This window comes from Anopheles marshallii, chromosome 2, assembly GCF_943734725.1.
Source record: "Anopheles marshallii chromosome 2, idAnoMarsDA_429_01, whole genome shotgun sequence".
NCBI lineage: Eukaryota > Metazoa > Arthropoda > Insecta > Diptera > Culicidae > Anopheles > Anopheles marshallii.
Window position 1 is genome coordinate 43,474,096 of NC_071326.1, and position 11,163 is coordinate 43,485,258.

Below are 11,163 nucleotides of genomic sequence, written 5' to 3' on the forward strand. Positions count from 1 at the left end.
TGTAGGAACGATTGTTTTCCTCTGTGTTTTTTTTCCTTTCTTCGGAAGTAGAGCATTCATCCACAAAGTGTATAAACTCCTTTGACTTATTATTATAATGAAATAGAGAAAAAAAAAAACATATAAAAACGTGTAGTTATCATTTCCAATTGGGTGGGTGGGTGCAAAAGAGAAAGAAAATGGGGTAAAAACAGTAAAGTAAAAGCTGTAAAAGTACAAACGGATTGAACACTATAACTACCGGACCAGCCATTTTGGCCAGTACACTTCCTGCTGTCATATTAAACGTATTAATTTGTATGTTTTACTTCAGTGGTTGTGAGATTGTTACAGATCTACTGCTATATTACCAACTCCCACAAACATAATCCAACTCTTCAAAAGTGTTTACTAGTTCCCGTGTTAATTTACGCTGGTTTATGATCGTTTAAAAAAAGAACTACACGCAAAATTGTTTACCTAACACGGGCCTAATGATGGCGCAAATCGCAGTAGGCATGACGTGCCAATGACACTGCGGCATAAAGGGTGATTAAAAAGGGAGAGCTTTTTGCGGGGTATTTTTTGGGTAAGGGTGGGATGAAATTCAGTAAACCACCGGTTCGTTCGGTCGCGTCATGCTTACTCCAGAGTTATTTTTGGCCAAATATGATGGCTTTGCCTTCGGTCACAGATATCCTTCCGCGTTCGTCCGCCCCTGGAATGTTCCGATCGTATTGCGTAGGAGTTTTGCGGGTAGACGGAAAAGTCCTTATCGGTGGCCAATTTACTTTCCTGTCTCTGGAGCACGTCAAAGGTCACGGTAGAGTAGTGGTAGGGATGGTTTCGAGCGATGGACGACGGGTGTTGGAAGGGTCTATTTTTGGCCTGCCGATTGCGCGATTGAAAGTTTGGGAGAGGGGAGAGATGGCGTGCTAAAAATAGTCTCGGCTGGTAAGTGGACGCATTCAAGACGGTGGTTCAATGATGTATATGGGTGATGCTCGAAGATGGATGACATTTAGCGAAAGTGATTATTAAAATAAAGCTATTTATAACTTATAATCGAAATGGCAAAACAATTTTCGTATTTCACTTAATACTTTTATGATAATTTAAGAGAGAAACTTTTTCTAGAGATTGTTTAAAATATTGTATCAATATGCACGTACTGGAAGTTTGTAGTTAAATTGTTCTTCTATTGATGCTCGCTGATCTGTTTGTTGTATGTCTAAAGAAACGTCTTTAAAACATTCATATGATAGGATTGTAAACTGTATAAGTTTTTTTTCATCGCTCTGCAATTGGTACTTCTGATTCTATGTTCTAAACAATATTGTTTGTATCCGGTGGTATATTGGTTAGCTTCGCCAATCCTACGCGACGGTACCGGTACAAAATCTCATCCGAACCGTTCCCCAATAGCAAGGACTGACTATCCGGCAAAATTAGTTTTATATGTAGACGATAACAATAGTTTTGTTCATCAAGGAATTTAATTTAAAATGTTTCGTTTAGTTGATCGTGTGGATAATCACAATACGTACCTAAGTATAGAGATCATTTTTTTATTATCAATTCGTTAAACACTTAGCCGAAAACTACTAAAAAAGTTTTTTGGTTTTTTTGGTTGATCAATTCTTTTCACAGACAGCATCGGAACTGTCAATTCAAACCGGTTTTACGATGCTGTCAGTTCTTTGCTGTCAAATCTTCGTTGTAGGGCGAAATTTGTTCCGGGGCGAAAATATGTGTTTTCGAACTGGTCTAGATTAAAAATTCAAAATTTCATCATATTTTTTATTTTAATCAAGATTTTACCTAATTGTGATTGTGTTTTTTTCTGCCAAACGCAGCTGAGGGCAGATAAAATGGTGAATTAAAATGAATAGGTCGAAGTTGATGATTTCTTTCTCAACTACAGGCTAATGGGTGTCACTAACACGGAATAACATTAAGTTTTCATAAAATTGAGCTCATTAATGTAGCTGAATCTATAAAACATATAAAATCAATTCATGTTATCTCTCGATTTGTAGTTTCCTTACTTGTACTGCAGATTTACTGATTGTTGAAGCTCTGCAAAAACGTGCGTTTATTATGAACTATGGGCTTTTGACTGCATGGTTAAAATATTATCAACTTTGACAGCTGCCATTCGGTGTTGGCAATAAGGATTTATAAATTAAATGCATTTATCGACATTTTTGTTAACGCAAGAAGAGTTTTACAAGCTTTCCGTGCAATATTTATTCATTATGGCGCATTAGAATGCTCTTTACGATTAATTTTCATGACGATTTTCCCTGGTGAAATTCGTGCTGACAACGTAAACAACAACTTTGCAATCACGTCAATGTTCGACCACGTCAGTGAAATCGAACGGTGAATAGGTTTTTTTTTGTGTGTGCAGATCTGGTACGGACACCGGTGTGGGAAAGCTTAGTCCAAATTTGTACGTGCCACTCCGCGGTAAGTCCACGCCATCGTCAACGCACTTGAGCAAGCACCTCACCACACGGTCTGGCGATCAATTTTCAGCACCTGATTGTTTGAACGTACACGGAACAAAACGGCCGTGCCAAGCAAAGTCGGGAATTTATTTCAAACGCGGTGTTGGCCTGGATTGAAGGCGATTGGCCCTAGAATAACGGCTGTTAGAAACGTAAAGGTAACTAGGCGATCAAACGATTCAGCTTTGTGTGGTGTGTGTTGCATAGTTTAATTCATGTTTTGCGTTGTGTTTTTGTTAGCGCCTTCGTAGCGGAATTTGCTAGACATGGGTACACGTCACCGGATGTGTACAACGGGTGGCCATACGGGCCGAATGGTGCTGCTTGTCACACTGTCGGTGGTGGCCTTATTTGTGACCGTTGCCAACAGTGCCGCCGTAATGTCGGTGGATCTGGGCAGCGAATGGATGAAGGTGGGTGTCGTTTCACCGGGCGTTCCGATGGAGATTGCGCTCAACAAGGAATCGAAGCGGAAAACACCGACAACCATCGCATTCCGCAACGGGGACCGCGTGTTTGGCGAGGACGCACAGACACTGGGCGTTCGGTTCCCCTCCAACAGCTTTGGCTATTTGGTGGATTTGATCGGCAAAACGATCGATAATCCGATGGTGGACTTGTACCGGTGAGTAAAGTGAATAAGCAGTAGCATGGCTTGGTTTTGTGTGTACGATTCTAACATTAATTTTCTCGTTGCAGTAAACGTTTCCCATATTACGAAATCGTGGAGGATCCCGTACGACGGACGGTCGTTTTCCGTGTGGGTGAAGAACGGTACACGATCGAGGAACTGATCGCACAGCTTCTGCAGGTTGCAAAAACCTACGCAGAAGATTCTACCGGCCAGCCCATTACCGAGTGTGTACTGATTGTGCCCGGATTTTACGGGCAGGCCGAACGTACGGCACTGGTTTCCGCTGCACGGTTAGCGAACCTGAAGGTGCTACAGCTCATCAACGATTACACGGCCGTTGCGCTCAATTATGGCATCTTCCGGAGAAAGGAAATCAACGAAACGGCACAGTACTTCCTGTTTTACGATATGGGAGCGTACAAAACGTCCGCTGCGGTGGTGAGCTATCAGCTGGCAAAGGACAAAGCTACACGGGAAACTCATCCAGTCGTACAAGTGCTTGGTGTTGGGTTCGATCGGACGCTCGGTGGGTTGGAGATGCAAGTGCGCCTTCGCGATTACCTTGGCCAGGAGTTTAACAAGCTGGGCAAAACCAAAACGGACGTGTTTACCAATCCGCGTGCCATGGCAAAGCTGTTCAAGGAGGCGGGCCGGCTAAAGAATGTGCTCAGTGCCAACACGGAACACTACGCCCAGATTGAAGGTTTGCTGGACGAGCAAGATTTCCGATTGCTAGTGTCTCGCGAACAGTTAGAAGGATTGTGCAAAGATTTGTACGACCGAGTAACTGCGCCGTTGGATAAGGCACTCGCTGCCTCCGGTTTAGCGCTGGATGTAATCAATCAGGTGGTACTGTTCGGCGGCAATACACGTGTCCCGAAAGTGCAGGACATATTGCGGTCGCACATTGGGCAGGAGTTGGCAAAGAACCTGAACGCGGACGAGGCAGCGTGCATGGGTGCCGTCTACCGGGCGGCCGATCTAGCTACCGGCTTCAAGGTGAAGAAGTTCATCACGAAGGATGCGGTTCTGTTTCCGATTCAGGTGGTATTCGATCGCGAAGGTGAAAGTGGCGCTACGCGACAGGTACGCCGAACACTGTTCGGTTCGATGAATTCGTACCCACAGAAGAAGGTAATCACGTTCAACAAGCATACCGATGATTTCGAGTTTACCGTGCAGTACGCGGAACTGGACTCGGTACTGAGAGGCGAAACCGGAACGCTCGGTTCGGTCGATTTGGCACGCGTTAAACTGAGCGAGGTAGCCAAGAAGCTCAAAACGAACGTGGTAGAGAATGTGGAATCGAAGGGTATTAAGGCACACTTTATGCTAGACGATTCCGGCATATTCTCGCTGGCCAATGTCGAGCTGGTGCTGGAGAAAACGGTCACCAGGGAGGAGGATGAGGACGAGAGCACATTCCAGAAAATTGGCAACACGATCAGCAAACTGTTTTCGGGTGATTCCACTGATAAGCCGGCAGAAAAGGTAACGGAAGGTGGAGCGGAAAAGGAAGAAGATGAAACGACCGATGGAAAGGATGCGAAGGATGGCAAAGATTCAGAGGAGCAGGACAAACGGCCAGCGAAGGACAAAGAGGCTGACGCATCGAAGGATGCTAAAAAGGAAGGTTCCACGGGCGGAGAGTCGGAGAAAAAGACCGACGAAGCAGATGCGGATGCGAAAAATGCGACCGTAAAACCAAAGATTGTAACGCTGAAGGAGACGATACCGTCCAAGGTAGAGCTAACGTACGTGGTACCGCTCGAGGGCGATCTGTTCGATGCGTCCGCGAAACGTATGGCGGCGCTGGATGAGGTGGACAATGCGAAGAAACGTCGCGAGACGGCACTGAATGCGCTGGAAAGCTTCGTGATCGATGCGCAGGTCAAGATGGACGAGGAGGAGTATGCATCATGTGCTACGGAGGACGAGATTGCTTCCATCCGGAAACGTTGCGGTGAGATTTCCGAGTGGCTGTACGAGGACGGTTCCGATGCCGATGCGGACACGTACGAGAAGAAGCTGGAGGAGTTGCGTACGGTGGCGAACGAGGTGTACGCAAGGCACTGGGAGCATCAGGAGCGACCCCAAGCACTGAACGCACTGAAACAGATGATTAACGGTTCCGAAGGGTTCTTGCGCAATGCTCGCAACCTGACGAAGGATAGCAACCCGGAAAAGGATGTGTTCACGGCGGTGGAGATTGAAACGCTTGAGAAGGCGATCCGCAGCACGATCGAGTGGCGTGATACGGAGGTGGCCGAGCAGGAGAAGCTTGCCCGCAATGTGGCGGTACGGCTGACGGTGAAGGACATTACCGATCGTATGGGAATGCTGGACCGTGAGGTGAAGTATTTGGTGAACAAGTTGAAACTATGGCGCCCGAAGGTGAAACCAACACCTCCACCAAAGCCGGAGAAAACGGCCAAGGAAGGTGAGAAGGAAGAAACATCCGGTGAGGAAAAATCAGACGAGCCGGTACTGGAACAAACGCCAGAAAAGGATGCAACAGAGTCGGGCGGCTCGGAAGACGGTGGAGCAACGGTAGAGGATATTGAACCGACTGCAACGCGAAAGGAGCACGAGGGAGAAGAAGGTGGTGATCATACGGAACTGTAAAGGCAACTGGAGGAAAGGGTAGCCTAGGTTTAGCACAATTCGAAGCACGTGGTCTAATTCACCGACACATTGGTATTTAATTTGTTGAAACATCTTTTAACTCACCTTCCACGTTCCATATTGCCACTTGACCAAGATTAATAGAACCAGGCAACCCCGTATTTATTTTCACCCATTAGCGAAAATTGTCCAACAAAGCGTAGCGAGTAGCAAGCTGCTCAACAAATAATCACCCATCTGTACCGGCCACCTTCCCGTGTGATGATCATTCCTTGGTTTGCTTACGATTGATGATGAGAAGGATGAGACTGCTGTCCTGATCCTGGTAATAGTCCTTGTCCTGAGTTTTTGGTAATAGTCCTTGTAGATGCTATATAGGCGGCGAGACAGAATGTAGGGAACAAAATAGATAAACTATGTGCGCACCAAGATCGAGGAAATGGCCACGATGTACTCGTTTTTTTTTTCACGGTGAGCATTAACTAAAATTGCATGAACTGAATCAAACGCCGTTTTGAAGGCTTGTAGGCAATACATTCGACAGTGATGGCGCAGCAGGATGTTTTTTCTTTTTTGGTAAGTGTGTGAGTACAGTCCAGACAGCAAAACCCACTATGCGACAGGCGGGACGACGTAGGAGAACGGATAACATACACAATCGACATTTACTCTAAGTAACGCTGCACGGCTGTGGGATGGTAGCGTTGAATATCGATCGTTAGCTGAAAAAATGGTGATAAAGTATAGCGAACTTAAGGATCGTACGTTTGGCTGAGTTTGGTTATATTGTGTTATGGAAAGAAATTATGCTGGAACTACATAATGTTTTGGGTGCATTTTGAGTTTTGTATATCTGGTAGTTGGGAGTATAAGTTATAATTCTGAAAAGTGATCACTCTTTAATTATTACGCACTCACTCTGAGTCAAACCATCCAAATGCATTGTTATTTTCATCACAAATGAAGAGAGACGTTCTGCCTTTTCGATGCGGTTATTAGAATTTTTTGAATTTAACATCCATCCATTAACATCATCCTTAAAAAAAGACAACAAATATCGATATCCATCGGTTTAGTAATTCGTTTAGCTGTTTCTTACTCGCAAAACGCAATTGAGTGGGGTCATTATTAGCATGCACTGATAAATAAAAGTGTTGGTGTGTTGTGCAAGAGGCAAGAAATAATCCTGCACGTCATTTGATACTCCCTCGCCGTCGATCGCGGTGCCAAGACGAACCGTTTCATCGAACCGAGATTAAGTACAATGGAGCGCCGATTATCCGGGTGCCATTTAACCGGGTATCTGACAATCGAAAATGCTCGAAATGACAGTTCCGGAAAGAACAAATTTTATAAGATAAATTTAACAGTTTCTTTTGTAAAAAAAAAAAAACGCCTGCACTGAAAATTGTATTACATACTGAAATAGGCTAATTTATTATATATTATAGGTATCATAAAAAGGAGATGCCCCTATTTTCCGTGTTATCCAGTTATCCGGCAACCTTCGACTCCCGATGAGCACGGATAATCGGTGCTCCAATGTACTAATTTTCATGCACTATTCTCGAGTAACCATTCATTACAGTACTTACTTAAGTATATAAAAACGTGCACAATTGTGGTGGATATACTTTAAAAGTGTAATAATATATAATGATACAAGAGTATGGCGGCTTAGTACAACTGCAACAAGGTGATTTTTTTTTAATATCCAACCGCATTATATTAATTGGCTTTGAAAAGTTTTGCATAGGTACATTAATATATTAGAATTTACAACGCATTTGAATTTTGAAGTTTGATAACTCGTGGCGGCTGTCGAACCATGCCGAACCGCCATGGAACAAGTAGACGATCACTACCGGGCGCCTCCATTGCGCCTTGCTGAATGCTCAAAGCAGAGTGTCGCGGAAAGTTCTTTCGTATAATTTTAAAAGCTCAGAGCCTGCTATACCGCTTCCAATGAACTCTTTCATGCAAAATAGGGCTCATTCCTTTAAGGATCTTAAAGCTCTGAGCCGACTGACGCGAGCTGGAATAAAGGCATTTGTGTGACAAAGAGGCTCATTACTTTTGGTACAATCCTTCGAGTGCCAAATGATGGATACTGGATACTGACGAACTAGTGCTACCCTCTTGCAAGAATGTTCTGTCGGTGTCAGACGATAGATAAAGATCTGTTTCTCAAGAATCTTACCAACCTAACATGAAAAGGAAAGAAGGAAAGAGATGCAGGATATTTTGATTTACCTAAACTATCGTTCATTCTCATGTGCTTGATACCACTGTGAACCTGATAAGGAATTCTGGAAAATCGACAATAATGTTGTATGTCCTTCTTTAAGAAATGCTACAACGGAGCAAACCGCCATGCTTACCTCCTTTCAAGATAGTTCTTTTGATGTCCAACATTTCATCGCAAGCCGTATCTGGTGGACTTCTCATCAAGTACCTAATTTATTTGCCTATTTTAGGGCGCTGGGAATTCCTGATTGCTAACTAACATAGCTCTGGAAGGTGGCATCAGCCGGGCATTGGCTTCGATAGCCGGGGCACGATTATCACCCGTTTATTTCAATTCCTTGGCTTCGCGGATCGACTTCGACATCATCGGACAGACATTTTGGCATTTAGACTTTTGGAAAGGTGAAGCGTCGTGGATTGGATGGAGGATCAATGTGACGAAGACAAAGTACCTGTTTGTCGGAGGTTATGACCGTGATAGGGTCTGCCTAGAGAGGAAAGTATCAGTTGACGGCGATGATCTTGCGGTAGTAGAGGAGCTCAAACTCCTACGATCCAGAAGACACGAAATGTAGCTTATATCGTACTTTGATACGTCCGATAGTCTTCTATGGGCATGACTCTTGGACGATACGATGCATCGATCGGTGGCTGGGTTAAATGGAGCTTGACCTGGCAAAGGTTAGATCGAAGTCGGATAGTCAATCCTTGCTGCAGGGGAATGGCCCGGATGGGATTTTGATTCGGTCCTATCTTGTTGGAACAGCGCCACAGCCGGAGGAGAATAATCTTATTTTATTCTTATATTTCAGGGTTCATCTGCAATCTCCTTTGTGTGTCAATTTCCTTAAAACCCACAGTCAGCAAAGCATTTACAAGGAGGGAAACTTTTTCCACCGCCATATCCATATCTATCCATACGTAACACTTTTAAATTGACTTTTCTTCCTCTACTCTTCCAAGTCTTAAAGTTGCACCATACGATGTGCGCGTATGCTCGCAATGTTCGACCATTTGAGGAATCTCTCTATCTCTCTCTCTCTCTCTGCGCCAAACCTTCGTCCCCCGGCCACTGAGCGTCAGTGATAGCTTAGCGGAAGGGAATACTTTTTTTTTTTGCTCGTCCACTTTTGTGCCTGGTTGGTGGATGAAAAACTGCAAGCCTCACAAATTCCAGCCAAACGTGCAAAGATGAAAGCAGATTAAAAGCGACGCGTCAAACTATTTTGATCTCTCTCGGCCCGCCCCCCAGCCGTGGGTCGTTGTGCAAGTATGCGGAAGTGTGAAATGGAACCGGTACCATTGGCCTCATCAAACACTGTGGATGATGACAAGGGGGAAGCCGTCCTTGCGCTGCCGACCCGCGTACTGTGCGTTCCTTCTGGTTTGGAAATCCCTGTGCCCGTGGGAATCGGTAGTGCATCCTGAACGGGACTGGAGGTAGTGGCCGGGTGGTCTATTTTGACATAATTCATCGTTAAACTTTTACCATTACACCAGCGCATGAAGTGCGTCACCGTTGTCGTCGTCGTCGGCCGTTGATTAATGGATGACATCTTCTTCTGCTTGCCCGCACAGCACTGCAGAATTCTTTGCCGAAGTCATCGCTTTTTAGATGATGTCCCTCACCCTCCCCCCCAGTTGATAACGGAACTGTTGTTCATGGTTTGGGCAGAAATCACTGCGTAATGGTTTTAATTCGCTTCAGAAACGTGATGAGATGTGAAGTTTTATGCGGCACTGCCTTATGGCGTTATGGCAATTGTTAAGGAGTGTGAAGCGTATGGTTTTCGGCTCTATTGCTCGGTAAATTGATTTAAATATGTTGTAGCTTTGCGGAATGTTTGTGTACGATTATTTATGTGCCCGGTCGTTATTTTACGGGTTGCTGCTTGGGCTGTTTATTAGGGAACATGAAATAGAGAGGGAGTAAATGAATTATCGCTCTAAGTAGTGTTGTATCGTAAGCTTTTCGAGCTTTTCGGGCATCGAAGCACACGTGCGCTGGTCTGGAAGGAATCGTTAAGTTGGGTTAGGTACGGGTGGTAGTTTGGGTTTCGTTTTGGGTGTTTGTGTGTTCATAATGCAGGGAAAATGAGAAAATATATTTTCGATAGCGAAGAATCCGTCACGCAACATTCCATTTGATGAATCCTTCGTGGGTTATGACAAAATCTTCCAGAAAAGGGACACGTTTTATAAAGTCTGGTCCCAAGAAAGTCTCCCTCGAAAGGAAAGCTTTTAAAGCTCTGTAACGCACTGTTATATGTGGTCGTAAAGAAAAAGAGAGGGAACTCCAAATCATCTGACCTTACAGCAAGTTATTTTGATTGTTCGATTGTTTTGGCGTATTTTGCATTTATTATGTTTCTATATGTTTAGTAATGTGTGATACTAATATTCAATACTAAAAGATTTATGATAAACTTTTATTACATGGAAAATTGGAACATCTGAAGTAGTGGCAATAAGGAAGTATTTCCTATGCTGTGGAAATTAATCGCAATTAAAGGAAATTTTAATGAATGGTCGATGGTGGATGAAAAATGATCTTACGGATTTTTGCCACCGGATTAAATTAGAACGTATTTACAGCATTTACAGTTATTATTTCATTTATTGATTTTTTTTGTGTTACTTATATTACTCTCTTTTTTTCGTTTGAACGGCTTATTTTACCACGTAGCCGGATAGTGAGCCCTTGCTACGGGGGAATGATCCGGAGAGATTTTGGTCTGGCCCGTTCGTGTGAAGATCGGCGCCGCTACTACTACTAATATATAGTATAATACTAATAATAAACTTCTACTAAAATATAGTATAAATGGTATACTCAATAAATTTAATTTAGAACCGGCAAGAATATTGGCAATTGGGGTATGGAAGTCGACTAGGCGAAAAGAGTTATTCAAGCTTTCAGAAATCATTCGAATATTATCGAACTATGTACTGTATTAAGACGGACATTATAGAGATGTTTTACATCGTTTGTTTCAGAAATACTTTTTCTAAGATTTTTATTTTGACGTGATACTTTTCAGCGCAAGTGTTGTAACGATTGAAAGAATCCTTTGTGTTATATGTTAAATGTTAAATATGGGACATGTTGAATAGCCATCGAGTTATAATGGGACACCGTAAACAATAACTTACAATCTATTGCTA

The 11,163-nt window shown here is 43.6% G+C and overlaps 1 protein-coding gene across 1 annotated transcript; it reads left to right on the forward strand.

Moving 5' to 3' along the window:
- The first annotated feature begins 2,758 nt into the window (after window positions 1-2,758).
- On the forward strand, window positions 2,759-5,751 carry LOC128719637 (hypoxia up-regulated protein 1). Its single transcript, XM_053813265.1, has 2 exons — window positions 2,759-3,117; window positions 3,192-5,751. Exons 1-2 carry the CDS (start codon window positions 2,759-2,761, stop codon window positions 5,749-5,751), a joined length of 2,919 nt encoding a protein of 972 aa, XP_053669240.1.
- The last annotated feature ends 5,412 nt before the right edge of the window (window positions 5,752-11,163 follow it).

Bases quoted from the DNA above. Each gene is read 5' to 3' on its own strand.
- LOC128719637 (XM_053813265.1), top strand. From the start codon at position 2,759: ATGGGTACACGTCACCGGATGTGTACAACGGGTGGCCATACGGGCCGA. The intron at 3,118-3,191 runs GTGAGTAAAGTG...TTCTCGTTGCAG, and splicing joins CCGATGGTGGACTTGTACCG to TAAACGTTTCCCATATTACG.